Raw genomic sequence first — 25,794 nt, forward strand, 5'->3', positions numbered from 1 at the left:
TCATCATAGAGACCCCTGGTACCACCCACTCTACAAAAACACTCACATAGAGACCCCTGGTACCACCCACTCTCACAAAAACACTCACATTGAGACCCCTGGTACCACCCACTCTACAAAAACACTCACATTGAGACCCCTGGTACCACCCACTCTACAAAAACACTCACATAGTAGACCCCTGGTACCACCCACTCTACAAAACACTCACATTGAGACCCCTGGTACCACCCACTCTACAAAAACACCACATAGAGACCCCTGGTACCACCCACTCTACAAAAACACTCACAATAGAGACCAGGCTGCACACACCACACTCTTGTTCTATTGAGGTCTCGCTTTCTGTCTTGCCTCTCACCTGCTAAAAAAAACGACGTCAAATTAGTTGTCCCTCATCTACTTATTTGGTAACTTTAAAAGGGATATATTTGAAATGATCCTTTCAAAGCAAATTTTAAACAATTCTTATTTTGACAAATTGAGGTTTTCCATTGTATACTCACAGTATAAACAATACGGGTATTGTATCATTGTTAGTAAACATCAAAAGCACTGATAGTTCAGCTGTTCCCAGATAATGATGATTCAGCAAATGGATGGATGGAGAGTCAGTGGTTTCTTCAAGTCCCTGAGGAGCTTTTGTTTCATTCTGTGAAGCTCTGTTCTGTATGCACCCCCAGTCCTCCCTCTATCCCTAGACTCGGACCGCTCTGCTCCGCTCCCAGACCCTCTGCTCCTCATTCTCATGCTCACATTGACACTGTGGCTGGAGCCTGTTGGCACGGCATCCTTCGTAGGCGTGGGAGCGACAAGGACATTCAATCAATCAGATATAGATCTAAGTTACTGCCATCCATCCATTCCATCCTACAAACTGTTATTTACTATCAACAGCTGGGTCACTATGGCGCTGCTGTTAACACTAGGCAGCCCAATTTCTGATCTATTTGCCCCCAATTATTGGGCAAAGATACTGGACTCTGATTGGTCGCAAGCAATTACCCAACATATTGGCGGAATAAAGGGATGAGAATTAGGATGCCTGTATAAGGCGTATTTTGCTATGAGTAAACCCTTGACCATAGATCTCCTCTGACACAGGTGAACATCAATTTACATTCATCTAAATCTCACATAGCCGTTCACTGCCATGCATCAAGCCACCTGCTGGCATGTGCGCTCACATCTGGTCCACCCACCAGTTACGCCCCTCTTCCCAGCTCGTCGATCTGCGTCCAATGTCAGTCGTCCTTCGACCACAAAGTTTTCTGCACAGGACAAGTGACAAAAGGAGCAGTGCCTATGTCAGGCTGGCATTCAACACACAGTGATGTAGATGAGATGAGATGCCATTAGACTGCTGCTAAAAATCTTCTCCCTTCCTTCCCTTACTCTCGCCATACTTGAAGGTAAATCATTGAATACCAAAAAAGAGGATAGAAATATTGATGTCACAAGAGGTCATTGCGGGTTTTTTCGGTACCACATCCTCATTCTTGTTGCAAAACAAACAGAAACAGAGAGAGCGGAACCAAAACTTACGAATAAGAAACACTAAAATCCTTAATCTTACCATACATTACGGGGTCATTTTACGGGGTCTCTTATTGCTCTTTGGTTTGAGAGTTCTGCTCTTCGGCTGCTGAGCTACGTCTTTGCTTTAAACATCTACCTCCAACCACCAAGTTTTTTTATCACATGGAAGGCTTTGAACATTGATAACACTATAATACTGTTATATAGTCTCCTCTACGAGGCGGCTTGATGGGTTTTGAGGTTCCCAAAAGGACACCCACAAAATGCCGCAATTTTTCATCTGAAAGGAAATAGCTTTACGTTAGTGATCATGGCGACCATTTCTCTGTTTTCTTTACACTTCATACATAGAACCTAAAAAATATAAATTGCTGCCCTTGATCTGACTTCAGGCTATATTGTAAGACCAACTAAAAACCTTTGCATTCTTTGCCAATGGAAAATTCCAGCATATTTGATGAGTTTTAAATAAAATATTCTTTTAGCTGCCCATCAGGCAGTTAAGCACAGATTCCAGTCTGTCCTACAATCAGGAAGTGTTCATCTGGGTTCATCTAATGGTTTGCTAGGCCGCTTTCTTTATGGCTCGACTGACCCTTAGATTGAAGCCAAGCGCTTTCAGTTTCTGCATCCCAGACCAACAGATCAGAGTGGACCTATCTCATACCGTAAAGTTATACAGGAGGTTTCAGAACCAACTATACACAGATGTAAAACATATGTTTATGTATAGTTTCTTTCAGTTTTTATATTAATGTGTTTTGTCAAGGAACGATGTTTGGGAAAAAAAATGCATCCAGTGGTTAGACGAAAGGTAAGAATGTGCAGAGATCAGTGAAGATGGATAGCCATACTGAACATTAACTAGATGACGGTACCTTTCTCTCGATGCGTGCACACAAGCTTTCGATCCAGAATCTTCTTGGGGTCTGCTAAGGTAGGACAGTTGTTAGCCGATAAGAAAAACAGTTCAGTGTACAACATTTTTTCTGTATTCATCAGGGTTGGGGTTTACATTTGGAATTTCTGAGGTTAAATTTTCAATAGTATATATATTAATTTTAATTTAATTCAGACAATGAACTTTTAATTGGCCAGCACCCCGCAAGTATGGCAGAAAATTGGAATTTGAAGGTTAATAATGTAATAGTTAATTTTATACCAAATTCAACTGGAGACGGTGAACCCGATGAAATTGTTCTTCATTGCACTTGACCAAATGTAGTTTATCGAAAGGCATATTGCCAGACTTATGTAATGCAATAAAAAACACACATTACCATTCAAATATTTAAATGTTGATTTAGATTCAGATGTCAAACTGTAGTTTTTCTTGTTGTCAAGAGATGTTAGGATTGTCCCTGCCATACTACAGTTGTTCGATCTAATGCAGTTTCTGGGATTTTTTTAATGCTTCTGATATTTAAAACGTTAATGGGATATTATTCTATTTTTATAGACAACCCACGCAATCATGATCTTAGAATATTTCAGAGCCTCTGTATATTAAGTTTTAAATAGTTTAAATTGCAGTTTTAAAGAAAATGAAACATTTTCATCCGTGTATGGCTCGCCACGCATTTGCTTGCACCAGTATATGAGTGTCAGATGAAATCAATTCATTTGGTGATGCTGTAGAATTAAATTTAAGTTGAGATAAATTCAACTTTCTTTAAAAGCAATATTAATTCCAATGATATTCAAATTTCAATAATTTTAATTGAATTACTAGAGCAATTGTTGCCAACTCAATTTCAGAATGGACCCCAACCACTGGTATGCATTTAATTCATTTCTGATTTACACATTTCTATGTGAATAGACTTGCATTTGTAGCCTAAACTGTTAATGTAAGAAAGTGGCATTAGTCCACAGTTTATTCTTTCTTCTTTGACATTGAATATTGTGCTCCATCACATAATCACTGGTTGCATTGCCGCCATAATATAACAGTATGTGGAACGCAGTCCAGAAAGGCCACTCTTAACGTAGCCTCCTCTTATCCTCATTGTCTATGGGAAGAGGACAGGAGCTGTCAGTGACATCTTTAGGATCTATTTAGTTTGACATTTTAGCAGCTTTGTCATCCTGTTAATATTCATGTGAAACATACTTAAATCGAAATTCGGTTGCTATTCTGCTGTCATATCATACATTTCTCTCTCTTGAGACCCCTGGTACCACCCACTCTACAAAAACACTCACATAGAGACCCCTGGTACCACCCACTCTACAAAAACACTCACATAGAGACCAGGCTGCACACACCACACTTTGTTCTATTGAGGTCTCGCTTTCTGTCTTGCCTCTCACCTGCTAAAAAAAACGACGTCAAATTAGTTGTCCCTCATCTACTTATTTGGTAACTTTAAAAGGGATATATTTGAAATGATCCTTTCAAAGCAAATTTTAAACAATTCTTTATTTTGACAAATTGAGGTTTTTCCATTGCATACTCACAGTATAAACAATACGGGTATTGTATCATTGTTAGTAAACATCAAAAGCACATGATAGTTCAGCTGTTCCCAGATAATGATGATTCAGCAAATGGATGGATGGAGAGTCAGTGGTTTCTTCAAGTCCCTGAGGAGCTTTTGTTTCATTCTGTGAAGGCTCTGTTCTGTATGCACCCCCAGTCCTCCCTCTATCCCTAGACTCGGACCGCTCTGCTCCGCTCCCAGACCCTCTGCTCCTCATTCTCATGCTCACATTGACACTGTGGCCTGGAGCCTGGCGCCTGGTGTTGGGGTGCCAGGGACTGTTGCGGCTTGCTGGGACCATGGCTCAATGTGGCACATATTCAAGTCTGCTCTGAAGCCCATTGTCTGCATGCTAATGATCTGAAGAGAAACCAGCCCCAACCTCAACGTTTCGTAATTGTATGTTAGTTAAAGGGAAAATATGGCTGTTTTTTTTCCATTTACTGAAAGGTTTCAGTTTTGGAGCTACCATGTTTTCTTCAGACAGCGACTAGCCTAAACATAATCCATATACAACACTATGAAGTATCCATACAAACACTGTCAGTCTGTCTCCATTGATTGATTAGTTTGTGTAATGTATGTTCAACACACTTCTGAAAGAAGTCGAGAAACAAATGTTTGCACTCCTGGGTTGCGTCCCAAATAGCTATTCCCACTATATTTTACCTTTATTTAACTAGGCAAATCAGTTAAGAACAAATTCTTATTTTCAATGACGGCCTAGGAACATTGGCTTAACTGCCTTGTTCAGGGGCAGAACGACAGATKTTTACCTTGTCAGCTCGGGGATTCAATCTTGCAACCTTCCAGGTACTAGTCCAACGCTCTCACCACTAGGCTACCTGCCACCCCATATATAGTACACTACTTTCGACCAGGGCCTCCATGTCCCTCTCTACCACCCTTCCTGCTTCCCTGACTGACTGGCTGACTACTGTATCTAAAGCAGGACTGTTCCGCTCCCAACGAAGAGTGACAGCACCTGGGATTTGTCTRCTCTTGTTTTCATTTTCCACCACTTCTTCTCACAACAAGATCCCTCGTTTCACGTCAGCCGAATCCTCTGGGTTCACACTGGCTCAAGACCTTGCGGGCCTGACGTTTGGTGTAGTGTTCTAATGAGTTATGTCCCTGTATCTAGCCAGGCAGCACTGAGGCGGCACTGAGTCCACTTCGGGGTCTATGGCAGTCCGTCTCTCATATATAGCAGAGATACTTTAAAACTGCTGTGGACCACCTTCTATCCATCTGTAACTCTGTTTCTCCAGGAAGCAGCTTTAGTTTAATGAGCTGCTGTCTGTATGCTGCATTGCAGGCAGTCGGTCTAACCTCTCTCTCTCTCTCTGACTTCTGCCGAGCACTTCCTCTAACAGCTGTAGACTCCTGCTGGCTCGGTTCCTCTACTCTTCCTCAGCCATTATTAGCTACTGCTAATGACTAGTTAACACAGTTGGCTTTTACAGCACTGTATACGGCCGACCCATCTGCCCTGACGTCACCCAAGCTCTTAAAACTCTAGTAAAACTCTGTCTGTCTAATGTTCCTTTTCTTCTGACTGTAGATGACTTTTCGTATCAGTGTATTATGGAACTGATGCACAAATCCCATGTATGTTCTGTTGCAGTCACAGCATCGATAAACTGAGGGTTGAATTTGATCAAACTAGCTGGTTAATAACACTGTACCTATCTACACCAATAAAATGCATGTTGTTACTTTCATTCTTACCTAGGGTTGCACAATTCCTGGAACTTTCAATAAATTCCCTGGTTTTCCAGAAATCCTGGTTAGAGGGCTCTGGATTTCTTGCTTATTCACTCCTGATTCCGGGATACCTCCAACCGGGATTTTGGGAAAACCAGGGAATTTATTGAAAATTCCAGGAATTTTGTAACGTTTACACTCACCACAGTGGATGTGATAGGTACATACACTAAGCACAAGGTTTTCTACCCATGTATAGTTGTGTCGAAACCTATTAAGATGCCTAAGTGGTATAAACACTTCACTTAAGCCTGACACAATGAGTACTAGTGAACAAAAGTCAACATGAAAATCATTAGAATTCTTGGAAATAACCTCTTAATTTCCCCCCAGGATAGGGTATGTAACAACACTTAATTAATGCATCTTGTGAACCTGCTCTTCTTGTTTGACTCATATGTATCCATAACTAATTGTGATGTCTATTGTACATACAGATGGAATAACTGTTACTTCCTGATCTTCTGTAATCTTCATAAGAACTTATTTAAGTACTCTTGAGGTCTAGGGGAACGAAAACAACATGTCTTCCCTTATCACCCAGAAGCTGAACCCATCGTGGAGTATCTCTTGGTCTCCGACGTCACATCAGACAGCTGTAAACTGGCCTGGTCAGCGGAAGAGGACCTCTTTGATAGTTTTGTCATTATGATCAATGATACAAACGACGACCTCGCTTCTCCGCAAGAGGTGGTCGTGCCCGGGGAGGAGAGAACAACAGTGCTTACTGAGCTAATTGAGGACACAGAGTACAAAATTGAGCTCTATGGAGTCATTTCGGGACAGCTCTCCAATTCTATTTCCGTGGTGGCAAAAACAGGTACGCGGTATGACATCACACCAGCAATGGCCTAGGGCTACTGGATAGATTATGTTAGGAATGTATTCGTTGCAACGTGTCAGCTTCTTTTAATACTGTAAATTGTATTTTCTCAATGTCTCAATGTGTACTYCTAAAATAACAGCATGGAAATGGGGTCAATGTTGGGTCAGTGTTGAATATCTTCATCATTGCAGCCATTTTTGTTTGCTAACCTGATAACATTGTGTGATAATATTTGTTCAAGGCAACAATCTGGTAGAATTATAAATAGTTAGCTTGCAAATTAATTATTAAAACCTGCTTGGGCTGCCTTGTGTGTCTTGTGTCAGCAGCTGTGTGTGATGTGTCTCATCGTGGTTTGTTTACCCAGTTGGACGTGTCTGTTCAGTGCTCACTGTCCTGTCATTGTCTTGTCTGTCAGCACTCTTGAGTGATTCCACTGGAATCATCCAGCAGCCCTCTCATCTTAAACCAGTCCCAGTGTCTGTGAACTAACACACTCTCTGTCTGTCTGTCTGTCTGTCTGTCTGTCTGTCTGTCTGTCTGTCTGTCTGTCTGTCTGTCTGTCTGTCTGTCTGTCTGTCTGTCTGTCTGTCTGTCTTCTGTCGTCTGTCTGTCTGTCTGTCTGTCTGTCTGTCTGTCTGTCTGTCTGTCTGTCTGTCTGTCTGTCTGTCTGTCTGTCTGTCTGTCTGTCTGTCTGTCTCACTGTAAACACCATACTCAGCTTCTGATGGCCTCTCATTCACGGGGATCCAGAGAACTGCTCAGGAGATTTACTCATCTATTAATTTGCTCCGTTTTTTTGTCTCTATCTGTCAAGTTGTCTCCAATGTTGTCTTTGGCTGGCTTGCACCAAATGGGTTTGTCTAATTGTCTTTAAACTGTAAAGGGAAAGTTGTCTGTCTGTCTGTTGAGTGTCTGAATGGCTCTCTCTCTCTCTTTCTGGCTGTCCCCTGCCTTCTCTGTGTGTATGGCTTCACTCTCGGGTCCAGTGGCCCTGCCGCATGTTTCACTTTAGTGTGTCTGCAATGGGGGCAAGTTAATATCCCATGCAAGATACTGTGGCTCAGTGCTGACGACAGGCGTTGGAAGCCCTGGCCTCTTTGTTTCAGTCTATCTCCTTTTATCTACTTTAACTAGTGGTTCTCAATGCTGGCGTATCTGCTCACACTAAAATAATAGAATAATGTGTGTTTTCTGGGTTATTAATGGATTTAATATGATCTTTATGGATGTATTAGGGATGGGATCTTCAGGAATGCTTTAGGGATGTGTTTTCCTGTTAAATGTTTTTATTTTTTATTTGTAACCAGTATTATTTTATAAAAAAATGTGATGAGGCATTATTTGATATCCTAGGATCTGGTATGAATTTCTCTTCACTTAAAAGTCTGTCCACGGCGTCTTTAGCTAACTAGCTACCTGTCTTCTGTTTGTTTGTTGTACTCTCTATCATTTATCCTATGCCAGGGCTGGGCACACCCACGGGCATCCGCTTCTCTGAAGTCACTGATACCTCTGCCACCGTACACTGGGCAATCCCCAGAGCTCGAGTGGACAGCTTCCGTGTCACTTATGTCCCTGCTCAGGGAGGTGAGTACATACAGATATACCTATACTAAACGTACCAGTGGACGCTGCTAAGGGGAGGACGGCGTCAAACACATAGAAACCATTCCGCTCCAGCCATTACCACGAGCCCGTCCTCCCCAATGAAGGTACCACCAACCTCCTGTGATACATACCTATACTGTGCATGCAGTGGCTGCAAAACCAGGGGTAAGTCATTGACACGTTTGGTGTGGTCATATGGCATTCGTTTTTCATTTAATCAATGAAAATAAATAAGGTGTTTTTTGAGTCTCTGTAAAGAGAACTGATTTATCCTGTGGAATCCTATGTTAGTCTCATTCTGCCCTCTAGTGGCTGTTCTGTCTATGTGAGAGGATGTGGCAGTTTGAAAGCTGGGAGTCAACACAACTTCTATGTCAACTGCTCCGCGACTGGTTCACTATTTCCCCTCACTACTTGATGATAATGAAAACACTTTTTGGGAGCACATTCTATGAAGTTCATACGCAAAATGCTTTAGAATGCCTTGCATTATAATACACTTATGATGTGTTATGACACTAACTTTGTATACAGAATCAGACGTCTGGCTGACCTTTTGACCGTGTGTGTGTGTGTGTGTGTGTGTGTGTGTGTGTGTGTGTGTGTGTGTGTGGTGTTGTGGTGTGTGTGTGTGTGTGTGTGTGTTGTGTGTGTGTGTGTGTGTGTGTGTGTGTGTGTGTGGTGGTGGGTGGCAGGCCGCTCCCAAGACTGTGACAGTGGGTGGAACTGAGACTCAGACCGTGCTGCCAAACCTGACCCCTGGAGTTACCTACCAGGTGTCCGTCATTTCTGTGAAGGGACAGAAGGAGAGTGAGCCAGGCTCCAGCAGCGTCACCACAGGTGAGGTTCACACTTGTTCACAACACAAGGGATGTGTCCCAAATGGCACCATATTCCCTATATAGTGCACTACTTTTGACCAGAACCCTATTTGGGATGCAGACAAGACTTTAGTTTACGTTAACGCAAGACTACATACACATACTTAAGACACTGAGTGTACAAAACATTAAGGACACCTTCCAAATATTGAGTTGCACCCCCTTTTGACCTCAGAACAGCCTCAATTCGTCAGGGCATGGACTACAAGGTGTYGAAAGCGTTCCACAGGGATGCTGGCCCATGTTGACTCCAATGCTTCCCACAGTTGTGTCAAGTTGGCTGAATATCCATTCTTGATGCACACGGCAAACTGTTGAGCGTGGAAAAACCCAGCAGCATTGCAGTTCTTAACACACTCAAACCGGTGCCTGGCACCTACTACCATACACCGTTTAAAGGCAGTTAAATATTTAGTCTTGCCCATTCACCCTCTGAATTGTCTCAAGGCTTAAAAATCCTTCTTTAAGCTGTATCCTCCCCTTCATCTACACTGATTGAAGTGGATTTAACAGGTGACATCAATAAGGGATCATAGTTTCACCTGGATTCACCTGGTCAGTGTGTCATGGAAAGAGCAGGTGTTCCTAATGTTTTGTACACTCAGAGTACATCCTCACAACAATTATAGGCATGTCTTTGTATGCTCTGCAGAAATGGTTGGATTCATTCAATATTTCTAAACAAAGCATCAAACACTAATGGTGGTAACCCGTCTCTAAAGGCTGAGCGCGTAGACCATTGTGAAAGCTGTTAGTGTGCACAGATGGAGCATGGCTGGGGGTGGATAGGCTTTGTGTTTCCGTTTAACAACAGAACATGTCTCTATCCTTGGGGAGGTATTTGATGTGGTTCGCTCGAGTAACCATATTGTTTGTCTGTGTGTGTGTGTTGTGTGTGTGTGTGTGGTGTGTGTGTGTGTGTGTGTGTGTGTGTGTGTGTGTGTGTGTGTGTGTGTGTGTGTGTTGTGTGTGTGTGTTGTGTGTGTTGGTGTGTGTGTGTGTGTGTGTGTGTGTGTGTGTGTGTGTGTGGTGTGTGTGTGTGTGTGTGTGTGTTCTATGTGACAGCTCTGGACAAGCCCCGTGGTCTAACCGCAGTCAACATCACTGACACTCAGGCTCTTGCTCCACTGGCAGCCTGCCATCGCCACTGTAGACGGATATGTCATCACCTACAGCGCAACACTGGTACAGTATCACAAGCGCACACACACACACACACACCATCTGGATGTAACTGTACTGTAAATTACAAAGGGTTATGGGAGAAAAGGCATTAGGCCTCCCATTGCGTGTGTTGTATGTTCTTCATTGTTTGGATTTAAGAAAGAGATCTAAATCGCAGATTGCTTTAATCCCTTGCAGAATATTTTAACAGATCCTGATCGGGATCTTACTGTATCTGTACGGATACTCTCCTTTATGTCTCGTCTGTCTCTGACCTGCTGTCTCCTCTGCCTGTCCTCTGTGGTCCTCTGTCTTCTCTGCCTGTCTCTGCCTGTCTCTGTCTGTCTCTGTCTGTCTCTGTCTGCTCTGTATGTCTCTGTTGTCCTCTGCCTGTCTCTGTCTGTCTCTGTCTGTCTATGTCTGTCTCTGTCTGTCTACAGTATGTCTGCTCTGCCTGTCTCTGCCGTCTCTGTCGGTCTCTGTCTGTCCTGCCTGTCCTGTCGTCTATGTCTGTCTCTGTCTGTCTACAGTATGTCTGTTCTGTCTCTGTCTGTCTCGTGACTTTTCATGTCTGTCTCTGATGTCACTGTCTGTCTGTCTGTCTGTCCTGTCGGTCTGTGCTGTCTGTTCTGTCTGTCTGTCTGTCTGTCTGGTCTGTCTGTCTCTGTCTGTCTGTCGTCTGTCTGTCTCTGTCTCTGTCTCTGTCTCTCTCGTCTCTGTCCTCAGTCTCTGTCTCTGTCTCTGTCTTGTTCTCTGTCTCTGACTGTCACTGTCTAATCTCTGACTGTCTGTCTCTGACTGTCTCTGTCTAATCTCTGACTGTCTCTGTCTGTCACTGTCTGTCTGTCTCTGACTGTCACTGTCTGTCTGTCTATCTCTGACTGTCTCTGTCTATCTCTGTAATCTTACTGTATCTGTGTGTTCTGTGTGTGTAGTTTCCCCAGTGATGGAGAGAGTGTCTGGGAACATTGTCGAGTTTGAGATGAGCTCCTTGACCCCTGCCACCCACTACACTGTCAAGGTCTATGCCATGAGAGCGGCTGCTAAGAGCGCCGTCACCACAACTGAGTTCACCACTGGTGAGTGGCCTAAAGACCTAGAACATTCCCTCCCACACACAAACTCTCACTTTCAAGTCTGCCAGTTTTTTTTACCCCCTACCATTTCAAACAGACAACCTGAACCTGCAAAAAGAATAGGTACTCAGTCTGAACTATGCTCTCTCTCCCCTAGATGTGGATGCCCCTCAGGACCTGGCAGCCAGTAACATCCAGACAGAGAACGCCATGTTGACTTGGAAGGCCCCACGCGCTGACATAACCGGCTACATCCTCAGCTTCGAGTCAGCTGACGGCACAATCCGGGTGAGTAGTGGTCTGCTGGAACCATAGAAATAGAACCGTAGAAATATAATCTATTCTATTCCAATAGAATCTATTCTAATCTGGAACCTATTTCTATGGGTGGAACAACCTTGCATTCTTTCAATTCTAGAATAGATGATTGTTTTGTCCAAGTGGTCATAATGATGCGTCATTGGAGTGTAAAAAAATACCTATTGATGAATACGTATTTGAGATCTAGAAAATCACTATATTACAGTTTCTATGTTAGGACAGACACAGTCTCACAGTTTCAGGTAATATGGACACTGTCCCTATCTAAATCCAATGTATTATTATGTATTATTAATTCTGTATTTCTGGCGTATATTCTGACTACTGTGTTGCTGTGGTGTTCCTCCAGGAGGTTGTCCTGAGCCCCACAGCCACCTCCTACAACATGGCCCAGCTGAGTGCCTCCACTGAGTACTCCGTCAGACTGCAGGCCATCGCAGGGCCCAAGAGGAGCAGAGTCGTCACCACCGTCTTCACCACCAGTGAGTGTGTTACCACAGTGATGCTGGAGTTTTGTGGTAGCTCTGCCGACTCCGGACCGAACATACCTCCTGGCAATAGGGTTATGGATCCTGCCTTGGCCCCTACTCTCTGTTTTCCTCTGGATCTGTCTCCCCGACTGTCCCTGTCCATAAACGCTAAAATATGAAAACATACACTACTGTTCAAAAGTTTGGGCTCACTTAGAAATGCCCTTAAAATAACATCAAATTGATCAGAAATACAGTGTAGACATTGTTAATGTTTTAAAAGACTATTGTAGCTGGAAACGGCAGATTTGTAATGGAATATCTACATAGGCGTACAGAGGCCCATTATCAGGAGTGATGGTTGMTGATAATGGGCCTCTGTACACCTATGTAGATATTCCATGAAAAATCTGCCATTTCCAGCTACAATAATAATTTACAACATTAACAATGTCTACACTGTATTTCTGATCAATTTTATGTTATTTTAATGGCCAATTTTTAAAATGTTCATTCAAAAACAAGGGCATTTCTAAGTGACCGTAAAACGTTTGAACGGTAGTGTATGTTTCACAAAAAAGTGTAATGAATAATGAATAGAGATGCTCTCAGTGAGACCATCTCTATTCAATATTCATCTCAGGCGTAGAGTTTGTTGGGCGGATGGAACTGTTTAGTAACTAATCCTCTGTGTGTGTGTGTGTGTGTGTGTGTGTGTGTGTGGTGTGTTGTGTGTGGTGTTGTGTGTGTGATGTGTGTTGTGTGTGGTGTGGTGTGTGTGTAGCCACTGTGTGGTGTGGTGTGTGTGGTGATGTGTGTGTGTGTGTGTGTGTGTGTGTGTGTGTGTGTGTGCTGTGTGTGTGTGTGTGTTGTGTGTGTGTGTGTGTGGTGGTACTGTATGTTGTGTTTTGGCGTGTGGCGTTGTACAAACACCCCAGGGACTGCTCCCAGGCCTTGCTGAATGGAGACACAGCTTCTGGTGTTCACACCATCTACCTGGGTGGAGATGAGAGTCAGCCCATACAGGTCTACTGTGACATGGACACGGATGGAGGTGGATGGATTGTAAGTCACCGGCTAGTAAACTGTGCAACCCAACTTGGCAAGACTTCCTATGAAGTGCATACGTATACTGCTTTATATCACATCCTTTATCATGCTTTATAATGTGTTATAACACTGACTACATAAACAAAGTCACAAGTGGTTCTAAACCGTGTTGATTCGGATGTATCTAATGTAGTGCAATGGATCGTAGTCCATATGATGTTTGAATGAGTGAGCTGATGTAGTTTGGCCCCATCCCATTCAGGTGTTTGTCCGACGCCAGAGCGGTAAACTGGAGTTCTTCCGCAACTGGAGGAACTACACTGCTGGCTTTGGTGACACGAACGACGAGTTCTGGCTCGGTACGATCATATTATGGAAATTAGGAGTATCTTGTCAAATGTTTAATCATCTTTAATCTCAAATCTGAAACGTTTTAGATTAGATATGTTTGATCATCCTCCGCAGAGGAAATTCATTTCCACAGTTCCTACATTTACATAAAAAGTCAAGCATATCACCTCGACTTGATATCTTTTTCTCCAAAGGCCTGTCAAACCTCCATAAGATCACAGTAGCAGGACAGTATGAACTCCGTGTGGACCTCAGAGACAAGGGGGATGTAGCCTACGCCCAGTATGACAAGTTCTCTGTCTCTGATCCCCGCAGTCGCTACAAGGTCCACGTTGGAGGCTACAGCGGGACCGCGGGTCAGCCTTCCTTCTCTACAACCATTAGTTACACGTCTGCATCCCAAATAGCACCCTATTCTCTACACGGTGCRCCATTTTTGACCARAGCCCAAAAGTAGTGCACCATATAGGGCATAGGGTGCCATTTGGGATGCAMMCCAAATAGATAGGATAAACTTAAGTTAGAAAGGACTTGACATGGTGTTAGGTGTGAGTATGACGTGAGCATGGATTCAAAACCTCCTTCCTCAAGTCCGATCACTTTCTCTCTGCTGCCCCCTGTAGGTGATTCTATGACCTACCACCATGGTCGCCCRTTCTCAACCTACGACCATGACAATGACATCGCCGTCACAAACTGTGCCCTGTCCTACAAGGGTGCCTTCTGGTATAAGAATTGCCATCGTGTCAACCTTATGGGACGATATGGAGATGACAGTCATAGCAAGGTGAGCGCACATATACTTGAAAGTACAAAACTAACAGCAATTTCTACATCCATACTTCTGTAGTGCAGTATGAAACTATATACAGAAATGTTTGGACACAAATTGACTATGTAAAGGTAAAGGAGGAACTGCAAGGCATTTGTGTTAATAAAATAAAATGTTCTTCAGGGAGTCAACTGGTTCCATTGGAAAGGCCACGAGCACTCCATTGAGTTTGCTGAGATGAAGATCAGGCCATCCAACTTCAGGAACTTTGAGGGAAGAAGGAAGCGATCGTAAACCAACCGACCAATCCACGCTCCGACCCCTCTCCTCCGCTTCGTGACCCCTGAACCCGTCCTCCATCCTCTGCCCCTGCTGAATCCAGGGTAGCATTCCAAATGGCACCCTATTCCCTATGTAGTGCACTACTTTACGGGCCCTCGTCAAAAGTAGTGCACTACATAGGGAATAGGGTGCCATTTGGGGCACAACCCACACCTCCCTGCAGCTACCAAAGCCACTGCCAAGAGCCCAGCCACCTCAAATGACACCCCTCCTCCTGCTCACTCACAGAAATAAGCACAGATTCAGTCAAATTCACTACAAATTCCACTATCCAACCCCACCTGATACAAAATGGTTGTGTGCAGTATAAATACTGTCAAAGCCAAATTGATGTGAAAAAAAATGAACTCCACCAACCAAGCCCACGCTGATTAAACATGCACCAAAGAGAGCTTAATCTATGAAACCCGAGTATAAAGCATTTCTTTCTTTCTTCTCACTCTCACAATGTTACAGCACTAAGCGGAGGGGTGCATTTGAGTCTGGTATGGCATGGCACATTAACATGTAGAATACTGATGTTTTCTGCCTCTACAGTGTGTCCATCTCCTCCAGCCACAGTAGCTTGTTCATTAGGGTGTTTGCAGAGAGGGCATGGCTGTCTACATACATGTGGTCTTGTTTTAGTGTCAGGGCCTCTTCAATAATACTGGTAACCTCTAAACTGGATTATAGAAATGATATTCTTTGAATAACACAACACCCAACAAAAGCACATACTGTACAGTGTGTACATTCAATTCCATCATCCGGATTGTAGTGATGTTATTGATCTCCTGGATTGAAGTGAGATTATTGATCAAAAAGGATTTTCTTCGTAAACCGCACGACTCGTTCAAATGTCAAATGTCTATGTCAAATGGAGCGAGATCACATAGAAAGCTCACCGAGAAAGTCCTATCTTGTCATTCATTAGTCTATGTGTGACTCGTCCTTTGTCACTTGTTCTTTCCCTCTCTCCCTCTCCCGAAATCCCCTTTTCACCTCAACCTGCAAACTGTCATCTGAAATGATATGGGCAAAATAAATGACATTCTGAATATGGATCATCTGCTGCATCCCACAGACATATGTGGATGACATGACGTGTTTCCATTGGTTGTGTGGGTCATGCAAGTGCTGTGCAATTGTTTCTTACACATTTACCTGAGCTAGTACTATTTTTTCCTCCAGCTATCATGCATTAGTAGCTACAGGATCCAGAGAAAAAAGTCAATGTGTTTGATTTGTTTTATTTCCTTTATAAATCCAAGGCAGGACCTATTATTCAATATATAATGAAATGGTGGGTGATTGTTACATTTTTGCAAAATGTGAAATACATATGTGGATACATATATGTATGCAACAAGAGTCAGAGGGGAATATTGTATTGAAATACAAAATATATTGATGCTGAAAATAGTTTAATGGCCAATTCCAATTGACATTGTAAGGTCACAATGTTCACTTTGCTGAGAAACATCTATTTGGGCACACCAACATTAACTAAGGAGAAGTTTAGTTAAGAGGGGAATATTGTGTTGAAATACAAAATATATTGACGCTGAAAATAGGTTAATGGCAAATTCCAACTGACATTGTAATGTCACAGTGTTCACCTTGCTGAGAAACATATATTTGGGCACACCAAAATTAACTAAAGAGAAGTTGTTCTTATTCTGTTTTGTTCTCCCCCCTCCCCCCTCCCCATGCCCGGAGACGAAACCACTGACCCCCGTCCCTTGAATACCTGTGTAAATGAAACGTTTCTGTGCTTCTGTGGTTTAACTTTTTTTTTTGGTTTATAACTGGGTGAACAACAGGTGTTTCTCTGTAGCCCGTATTACAATAATAAAAAAAGTTTGTTTAAAAATGACGAGTCTTCAATCTTGTCTAAAGCAAAACATTTTAACTAATTTAAGACGCCGATCAGTTACCGCAATAAATGTGTTTTTACCTTTGATATTTGGAGTTGGCTCGTCATTAGCTCTTCGACGCACTCACGTGAAGGAGCCATAGAGTCTCTATATAGCCTATTTTAGAGGATATTTATAGCACTAAGAATGCACGCCTCATAATTATAATGAGATTATATTTTTATGGTAGGGTGTAGGCCTATCGATCACATGTATTGATCAATGCCACGTGAAGGGGGCACTAGCGCAACAAAGCACCGCTGTTATGATACTGATGGTTTGCGGAGACTGATAGTTTGTACGGTGTTGGCCACCAGTATAGCGCCATCTAGTTGTCACTTCGGGGATAACAGTTGTTGACAGCTGTAGCGTTGTAACTAACCCGTTTCCTAACCGTAAACTTATTAACCTAATCTGCTACATTAATTATCGTAACCTACTATGTAAACAAACCAMCAGTGCTGAAAAAACGTTAGTATCACCACCACCGGGCATTCCAGTATGACCCGTATGCTGTTTAGTAGTCAGAGCTTTTAWGGAGCTCTGACTCAGACGGAAACTATTTTCCTGGTTGCTCTTTGGCCTGGGAGTGGCAACATGAAATCGTAGCAAGGAAATGATGCAAGCTTGATGTTGTCGCCACCGTGAATGCTTTTCTTTTGGTGCTTCGGAATACAGAAACAGTAACCTAGGAATTAATATGTTTAGGAATTAAAATAAAATACACTCGAGATACCGATTGTATATGATTACTTTACAATGCTTAAAACGTCTTACTGGAGGTTAGTGAAGTTCTTTATCATTGCAGGTGTACTCACATTTGTTGTTAATATCTTACTGAACAAAAAAGCTCAGCCAAAGACGGATTTATCAACACCAAGTCCTCTGTCTCGGGAACTTTACAAGGTGATTTCCCCAGAGACCTACAAATACGTTCTCAACCATGTATCTGTGTGTAAGGAAAGAAGCCCATTTCTGGTGCTAATGGTTCCAGTGGCACCCGTTGATGGGTTGTCCAGGGATGCTATCAGAAAGACATGGGGCAGACCAGGCCTCATCTCTAATGTGGATATCCTCACTCTGTTCTATGTGGGCCTGCCCAAGGAGGGACAAAGCTCCCACATTCAACAGGACCTGGAGAAGGAGAGCAAAGAACACGCTGACATCATCCAAATGGACTTCCTGGACAGCTACCACAACCTGACCATCAAGTCCATGATGATCATGGACTGGCTCGCCACCCACTGTCAGGGTGCCTCTTATGCGATGAAGGTGGACACAGACGTTTTCGTCAACGTGTTCTACCTGGTCAATAAGCTGTTAGTTGAAGGTGGCCCTCTCAGGCATAAGTACATCACAGGCTCAGTCATCAGTGACGGCAGGCCTCGTAGGGATAGGAAGAGTAAGTGGCATCTGTCTGAGGACATTTACCCTGAAGACACGTTCCCCCCATATGTCTCTGGAGCAGGGTATGTCTTCTCTATTGACCTGGCCAACAGGATCTCATGGGCATCCAGGTTTGTGAGACCCATTCCYCTGGAGGATGTCTATGTGGGGTTGTGTCTCAGGGTACTAGGGGTCCGGCCTGTGTACTCTCAAACACTGCTTCCTCCCAGGAACTTGTTTGAGATCAAACGGTTGAATTATGAGACGTGTACGTATGCCACGCGGGTCATTGTCACTGGATTTAAACCACATGAGCTGCTGGACATTTGGGGTGACTTTCAGAAAAGCCATCTCACCTGCTGATGTCTCAATCCAGTCTTTCTTATGCACTGAAAGGAATAACTAGCCCTCAAATGAATGTGTATGTTTCTTTGTTTTTTATCCAGTGGTGGAAAAAGTACCCAATTGTGCTCCTTGAGTAAAAGTCTAAAAGTATTTGGTTCTAAATATACTTAAGTATTCAAAGTAAAAGTATAAATATTTTGCAAATTCCTTATATTAAGCAAAGCAGACGGCTCCATTTTTTTGTTTTTCAAATTTACAGATAGCCAGGGGCACACTCCAACACTCAGATATAGTTTGCAAATTTTGCATTTGTGTTTAGTGAGTCAGCCAGATCAGAGGCAGTAGGGATGACCGCTTGTTATCTTGATAAGTGCGGGAATTGAACCATGTTCCTGTCCTGCTAAGCATTCAAAATGTAACGAGTACTTTTGGGTATCAGGGAAAATTCAGGAAGTAAAAAGTACATTATTTTCTTTAGGAATGTAGTGAAGTAAAAGTTGTAAAAATAAATAAATAGAAAAGATACCCCAAAAAACKACTTAAGTAGTACTTAGAAGTATTTTTACTTAAGTACTTTACACCACTGGTTTTCTCTGATATTACAACTAGTGGAGGCAATGTTCTTTGATGTCATACACAATATCTTGAACTTGACTGGTGTTTGTTGGCAAAATTATAAGCTAAAATTAGGTGAAAGGTTTATTATCGACCTTTAATACTAAAGCAGTTGAAATAAAACTAGATGTAATCATTCCAAACGTAAGCAAAGATCTGCAGTTACACTTGATAAACAGCTGGTGGCATAGTTCACCCACTATCCTATTATAATGACGTGGAAGAGAACAGATCAGCGTCACAGTGCAATGGCGTGTGGTGTCATGGCCAGAGTATCATTACAAGTCACATATGTTATTTAATCATGTCTATTGAAGTGCCTTCTGATCATAGAACATATTAAATCTGTCCAACTACTACCTCAGAAAATGTATTCCACATTATCTACAATGCATTTTTATCCTCTRCACTGAATAGTGTCATTGAACAAGTAAGCCATACTCCAAATTCACCTAACTATCTTTAATGCAATGTAATTTAACTGAGGAAAATGTATATATTTATGTCTTTATTTAGTTATTTGATGTTGTAGTATAGTAATCCATATCATCATAACGAWGTGCTTGTTGGCGGTGACTGTTACATAATTGCTTTGGGAAAATAGTCAAGTTAACAGAGGAATGAAGATGTCCTCAGATGCTGTGTAATCACAGGGTGGATGGAGGGTAAAGCTATGATATAATGATAGAATCTCCCTGCAGCAGAAGAGAGATGTGTTAGTGAGCGGGATCAAAAATAGGCGGATGATTCATGAACATTAGAGTCGGCAGTCCGCTTCTCTCCGCCAGCCTGCAGCAGATGGTTGTAGGACCAGTCACACTAACCATAGCACCATAAGACAGTGACAAACAACAAGTTCCAGCCTTTCTTTGTTATGCTACTTTACCTCTTTTGTATTTATTTGGTTCCCACACTTTGGTGCACTCAAGCCTGTAAACAACCTTGTGCCTCTTTACTGGCTCCAATGTTATCTTCAAGCAAACTCTGTTTGACATCACAATGTTCCTAGAAATATGGCTGGTTCATATAATGTTTGTGAGTTTAGTTACAGTGACTGTCTATGTCAACACTGTAAAATTATTATATATTAAAGACTTAGCTAGAATAATGTCTATGTCTTCAATACTGCATCATTTTACAGATTGTTATATTGTGTTATGGGGGGGATTCTGACGCGGGCTAAGCACGTGTAAATGGTAYGTAATTCACTTTTATGAACTTTTCTCTCTATGCGTATTCTGACCTTGAACTTAAGCATGAGAATAGCATGCTATTCACCCGCTATTCGTTGGCAGTGGATATCAAATAAATGAAGGCGTGGTGGAGGTGTGTCTACAGATACACCGTATTCTGACCTTGATTTAATTCCCTCATAAATCCAGCACCTTAACGCGATGAAACGTTGAATAAGGTCGAGCAACCTGTCACTTCCAAGTGGAACAACATAAAAGTATATTATACTAGATTTTTTCCAATAGAAATAACACCATTTGGGCTCCTGAGTGGCGCAGCGGTCTAAGGCACTGCATTGCATGTAGTAGTGTTAGAGGTGTTACTACAGTCCCGGGTTCATTTTCCGGGATGTGCCACAACCGGCTGTGGTTGGAAGTCCCATAGGACGGTGCACAATTGGCCCAGGGTCGTCCGGGTTAGGGGAGGGTTTGGCCGGTGGGGTTTTACTTGGCTCATTGCGCTCTAGCGACTCCTCGTGGTGGGCCGAGTGCCTGCCGGCTGACCCCGGATGCCAGATGAACGGTGTTTCCTCTGACACGTTGGTGCGGCTGGCTTCTGGGCGTTAGGCGGGTCATGTTTCAGAGGACGCATGACTCCATCTTCGCCTCTCGAGCCCTTTGGGGAGTTGCAGCGATGAGCCAAGATCGAAAAATTTGAGAGAAAAGGGGGCTAAAATACAAACCATTTACGAAATAACATCATTCTCCATGCACTATAATTTACAAATTGATAAGAGCTAGGTAAATGAGTTAAACGGATTAGGGGATTGTATATATCAATWACAATTATTTTATATATATTTTACCTTTTGATCGCTGGAGACAAATGTGAAACCAGTCATATGGTAGCAAACTGAAGCATATCAACACTTTTCCACAGTGAAGTTTATGAAATGCTGGCCTTATAATTTGGGATAAAATTTGGAGCCCCAAGCTATAGGCTTCTGAAGCCATGAAGGTGGTATACCGGGAAACCAACGGAGTTGATGATTTCTAGAAGGTTTTAATTATATGCCCAGACTTTTCACTGTATTTCTTTTACAATTTGTATTGTTAAATATTAGCCACTATCGGTAGCCACGCTCAGTTATACTCACGTACATTTATAATTGTCACTCATTTTATTTGTTCGTCTTCTTACATTTTGCATCATTCCATTACATCGTTAGGTTACCTCACGTTCATGTGGTTGTTCCTGAGGATCGCAAGCAATAGTGGATCATATTAGGCTGACGTATTACAAGTTGTGCATTAATGTAGCCTATTTGAATCATTATGGAACGCAGGCCAGACATAGCAGTTTAAACCTAGACCCTGACACACACATCACAGTTTCATGATAAGTGAAGGTTATCAGTGTAGAGTTATAGGACTACTATTCAACCCTTATTGTACACTTTTCTCCCCTTCCAATATGTCTTGGATGGAACAATTGAATATGGCAACTTTCGGGATAAATGAAACCACTGTATTTTTGATTCACCAATATATTTTGTGCAAGGGCTGGTCCATTTTTAGCCTAGTGGGCCTATCTAACTTGTTTATATTGCGCAAAATTATCATTATCTGGCTAATAATGGGGGCCACAAGGAATATTCTTTTGCCGGTGGGTTAGAAATGCCAAGGCCGATTTTTGGTCACAGTCTACCCCTAATTTTGTGCTTAAAAGCTTTCCAAACCTGTTTAAAAACTTTACCTAAACACTTTCCTAACCCTAAATAATATACAAGATCAGAGTATTTTTTTATCTATATATTGGTGCTGAAAGGAGATGAATATGCATGTATTTACATGGCCTTCGTTCATTGATCCCTAATATTCTGAACCGTTCCATACACAACATGACCAAAAGTATGTGGACACCTGCTTGTCGAACATCTCATTCCAAAATCATGGGCGTTAATATGGAGTTGGTCCTCCTTTTACTGCTATAACAGCCTCCCCTCTTCTGGGAAGGCTTTCCACTAGATGCTGGAACATTGCTGYGGGGACTTGCTTCCATTCAGCCACAAGAGCATTAGTGAGGTCGGGTACTAATGGTGGGCGATTAGGCCTGGCTGGCAGTCAGCATTCCAAATCATCCCAAAGGTATTCGATGGGGTTGAGGTCAGGGCTCTGTGCAGACCAGTCAAGTTCTTCCACACCGATCTCGAACAAACCATTTATGTATGGACCTCGCTTTGTACACGGGGGCATTGTCATGCTGAAACAGGAATGGGCCTTCCCCAAACTGTTGTCACAAAGTTGGAAGCACAGAATCATCTAGAATGTCACTGTATGGTGTACTGTTAAGTTTTCCCTTTACTAGAAATAAGGGGCCTAGCCCGAACCATGAAAAACAGTCCCAGACCATTATTCCTCCTCCACCGAACTTTACAGTTGGCACTATGCATTCGGGCAGGTAGTGTTCTCCTGGCATCTGCCAATCCCAGATTCGTCCGTCGAACTGCCAGATGGTGAAGCGTGATTCAYCACTCCAGAGAACGCACTTCCACTGCTCCAGAGTCCAATGGTGACGAGCTTTACACTACTCTAGCCGACGCTTGGCATTGCACATGGTGACCTAAGGCTTGTGTGCGGCTGCTCGGCCATGGAAACCCGTTTCATGAAGCTCCCAACAAACAGTTATTGTGCTAACATCGCTTCCTAGATGTTTCCACTTCACATTAACAGCACTTACAGTTGACCGGGGCAACTCTAGGATGACAGAAATTTGACAGAAAGTCACTGAGCTCTTCAGTAAAGCCAGTCTACTGCCAATGTTTGTCTATGAAGATTGCATGGCTGTGTGCTCGATTTTATACACCTGTCAGCAACGGGTCTGGTTGAAATAGCCAAATTCTCTCATTTGAAGGGGTGTCCACATACTTTTGTATATATAGTGTAATTTAGTGCGTCAAGAAAATTCGAATTAATGATACACCAAATTTAAACGGATAGATTTAGATACAGTAAATGTTCTGAAAACACTATTGAATGAAAACTCCATGTGAAAATGTGTTGGCTAGCAAGTGGGTGGGTTTTCAGTGGTTGAACAAAATGTATTCAGCGCGCAAAAGGGAATCACGCTGCAAAGCCCAATATGTAGCTGCATAAAGTAGCCTACTATAAGTCTGAATACCAACTACTGAGAAGTGGATAGGAAAGGCTGCACAGGAAAGACATACATTTCCTAAATCTGAATTGGCCACAGAAGTAAAAAAAACAAAAAAACAACAACATTATCTTCTATTGTAACTGATTTCATAATGTAGTTTCACGCTTCTTATTGCAGCGTGGGTGGAGACTGAGTTGAGCCATATCAACCGACGTAATGGAAGTTGGTTCCTAAGACAAACCATCAAACATGTATTTCATCGAGTTTGTTTCACCCCCCGTCGCCATACCGCTTTCAGACTGTGAACCTTGCATGACGCGAGTGCGTTGGTTGGAGACTGAAGAGCCGCACACCCTACACGGAAACAGTGAAGCGCGCCCAGAATTCGGTGCCCAATATAGTATATCCTGTGTAGAATAGAATCAAGACATTTCTGGGAGAGCACATTACTTGCCTTTATAAACGAAGTGGACTGTTATAACCATGTAAGTAGGCTAGAATTTATACCGATCAAGTATGTGTATGTTGTAAATAGATGTATCAAAGGTTGGAGTTGTAGCCTAAAGTTGCCCTTCTTTTTCTAAAAACAACATATCATTGATTGATTGAATACTTGGAAGATTAGGCTGCATACCACTAAGGCATAGAAAATAACCTCGATGATGACTGGGCAAATGGCTGGCTCCTATTCAAAAATCTAATCAAATTTTTAAAAGATTTGTCATATAGCCTACTGTACTTTGCTTTTGTAATCCTGCTTTTAATTTTAATATTTTATTAGATAGGGTAGTTTGGGGCAACTAGCCCTCTGGGTAACCCCCCTGTAATTCTCACAGAAACCCACCTTATGTCACCAATCTTTCGTAACACTTTCCCCTGACTGCCACAACTCTTTCTCAACTAAAAATGTCATCGTTCTCATCTACATTTTTTAAGTCACTCCAACAAAACGATTTTAAGGTAAATGTATCTAGTATTTTGTCATTTAGAAAAGGTTATATATATATACAGTATATAAGCTAATGAMGTTAGATCTATACACTCCACATTTTGTTGTGTTAAAGCCTGAATTTAAAATGGATTCAATTGAGATTTTGTGTCACTGATCTACACAAAATACCCCATAATGTGAAAGTGGAATTATGTTTTTAGAAAAGCTGAAATGTATTCAGTCAATAACTATTCAAACATTTTGTTATGGCAAGGCTAAATAAGTTCAGGGGTGTGCTTAACAAGTCACATAATAGGTTGCATGCAGTCACTCGGTATACAATAATAGTGGTTAATTAAGAGTCTATAGACGGTCCTGTGCGTCAATATAATGAACATAATATTAAAAGTCCCCATCAAAATCTATACATTTGCATGGCCTGCGCCTCAATCCACCGCATCTGCCCATGTCACCATTCCACATCTGCGGTGGAAAGTGGCAGAGCTACAGAACTGTTTGTCAGACCAGGAGACATCTCAGAAATTGGTCTTCTYACGAAAACGTCTGTAGCATCCGAACAGTTTGGCCACTCTATGGAAAGATGAGACTCTCGCGAACACGATGGTGTACTCCGTTTTGCTCTATGACCTTTACAAATGTCACGGGACTCATATTTCCAAATGAATGGGAATATGGAGGTAGTTTTGTGCCAACAAAATAAGGGGTTAAATATGTGTCACCCCAAAAATATTTCCTGAGCTTTCAWATATCTCATAGATGTAGGACAGACACTGCAAAACCTTATTCCTCATGATTGATTTTTTTGGACTGTATTTTTTTTGCAGTTTATGAATGTGTTATTCAATCTGTTTTTATGGGCTACAGTAGTAAAGGCCAAATTCAATATTTTATCAAATAATTAGTGAATATTTTTTTATATATCTAAAGGGGTCCTAAAATTCGAAATCAAATAGTTAAATGATCCATGGTATGACCATTTTAAAACAATTCCATATGTTAGCTTAGTAGAACATGATTTTTAGATGACTACCCCATCTCTGTACCCTAMACATACAATTATCTGCTCTGTCGAGCAGTAAATTCAAGCACATATTCAACCACAAAGACCAGGGAGATTTTACAATAGTTCGCAAAGAAGGGCACCTACTGGTAGATGGTTAAAAATAAAAAGCATACATTGAATATCCCTTTGAGCATGGTGGGGGGYGGCAGGTAGCCTAGTGGTTAGAGCATTGGGCCAGTAACCGAAAGGTTGCTAGATCGAATCCCYGAGCTGACAAGGTAAACATCTGTTGTTCTCCCCCTGTTCTTCCTAGGCAGTCATTGTAAATAAGAATTTGTTCTTAACTGACTTGCCTAGTTAAATAAAGGTTAAATAAATTCTTAAAATGGTGCAGTTATTAATGGAACTTTGGATTGTGTATCAATACACCCAGTCMMTACAAAGATACAGGCACCCTTCCTAACTCAGTTGCCGGAGAKGAAGGAAACTGCTCAGAGATTTCACCATGAGGCCAATGGTGATTTAAAACAGTTACAGAGTTTAATGGCTGTGATCGGAGATAACTGAGGATTGATCAACTACATTGTAGTTACTCCACAATACTAACATAAAC

General features: G+C 42.2%; 3 protein-coding genes across 5 annotated transcripts in view; all 3 read left to right on the forward strand.

The window, feature by feature from the left end:
• LOC111973839 (tenascin-like) overlaps positions 1-16,598 on the forward strand; it is a 57,613-nt gene extending 41,015 nt beyond the window's left edge. Inside the window, 14 exon segments of the mRNA XM_024001259.2 lie at positions 6,334-6,609; positions 8,083-8,206; positions 8,924-9,066; positions 10,173-10,225; positions 10,227-10,292; position 10,362; positions 11,207-11,350; positions 11,505-11,635; positions 12,018-12,153; positions 13,052-13,203; positions 13,451-13,547; positions 13,734-13,895; positions 14,163-14,326; positions 14,495-16,598. Of these exon segments, the coding sequence (XP_023857027.1) occupies positions 6,334-6,609; positions 8,083-8,206; positions 8,924-9,066; positions 10,173-10,225; positions 10,227-10,292; position 10,362; positions 11,207-11,350; positions 11,505-11,635; positions 12,018-12,153; positions 13,052-13,203; positions 13,451-13,547; positions 13,734-13,895; positions 14,163-14,326; positions 14,495-14,605 (1,760 nt within the window). The 3' untranslated portion in view covers positions 14,606-16,598.
• A 521-nt stretch (positions 16,599-17,119) lies between these two features.
• On the forward strand, positions 17,120-20,007 carry b3galt8 (beta-1,3-galactosyltransferase 8). Its single transcript, XM_024001258.2, has one exon. It carries the CDS (start codon positions 17,311-17,313, stop codon positions 18,298-18,300), a length of 990 nt encoding a protein of 329 aa, XP_023857026.1. The 5' UTR covers positions 17,120-17,310; the 3' UTR covers positions 18,301-20,007.
• Positions 20,008-23,431: 3,424 nt separating this feature from the next.
• Positions 23,432-25,794, forward strand: part of LOC111974921 (dual specificity testis-specific protein kinase 2) — a 28,641-nt gene continuing 26,278 nt past the window's right edge. For 2 of the 3 annotated variants that reach the window (XM_024002994.2, XM_024002998.2), the window contains exon 1: positions 23,434-23,711. The gene's annotated coding sequence lies outside the window, so the exon portion shown is untranslated. Of the gene's footprint in view, positions 23,712-25,794 lie in introns of all 3 variants that reach the window. The other variant, XM_024002995.2, reaches the window with a different exon arrangement.

The sequence above is a fragment of the Salvelinus sp. IW2-2015 genome, linkage group LG15 (genome assembly GCF_002910315.2).
Source record: "Salvelinus sp. IW2-2015 linkage group LG15, ASM291031v2, whole genome shotgun sequence".
Lineage (NCBI taxonomy): Eukaryota > Metazoa > Chordata > Actinopteri > Salmoniformes > Salmonidae > Salvelinus > Salvelinus sp. IW2-2015.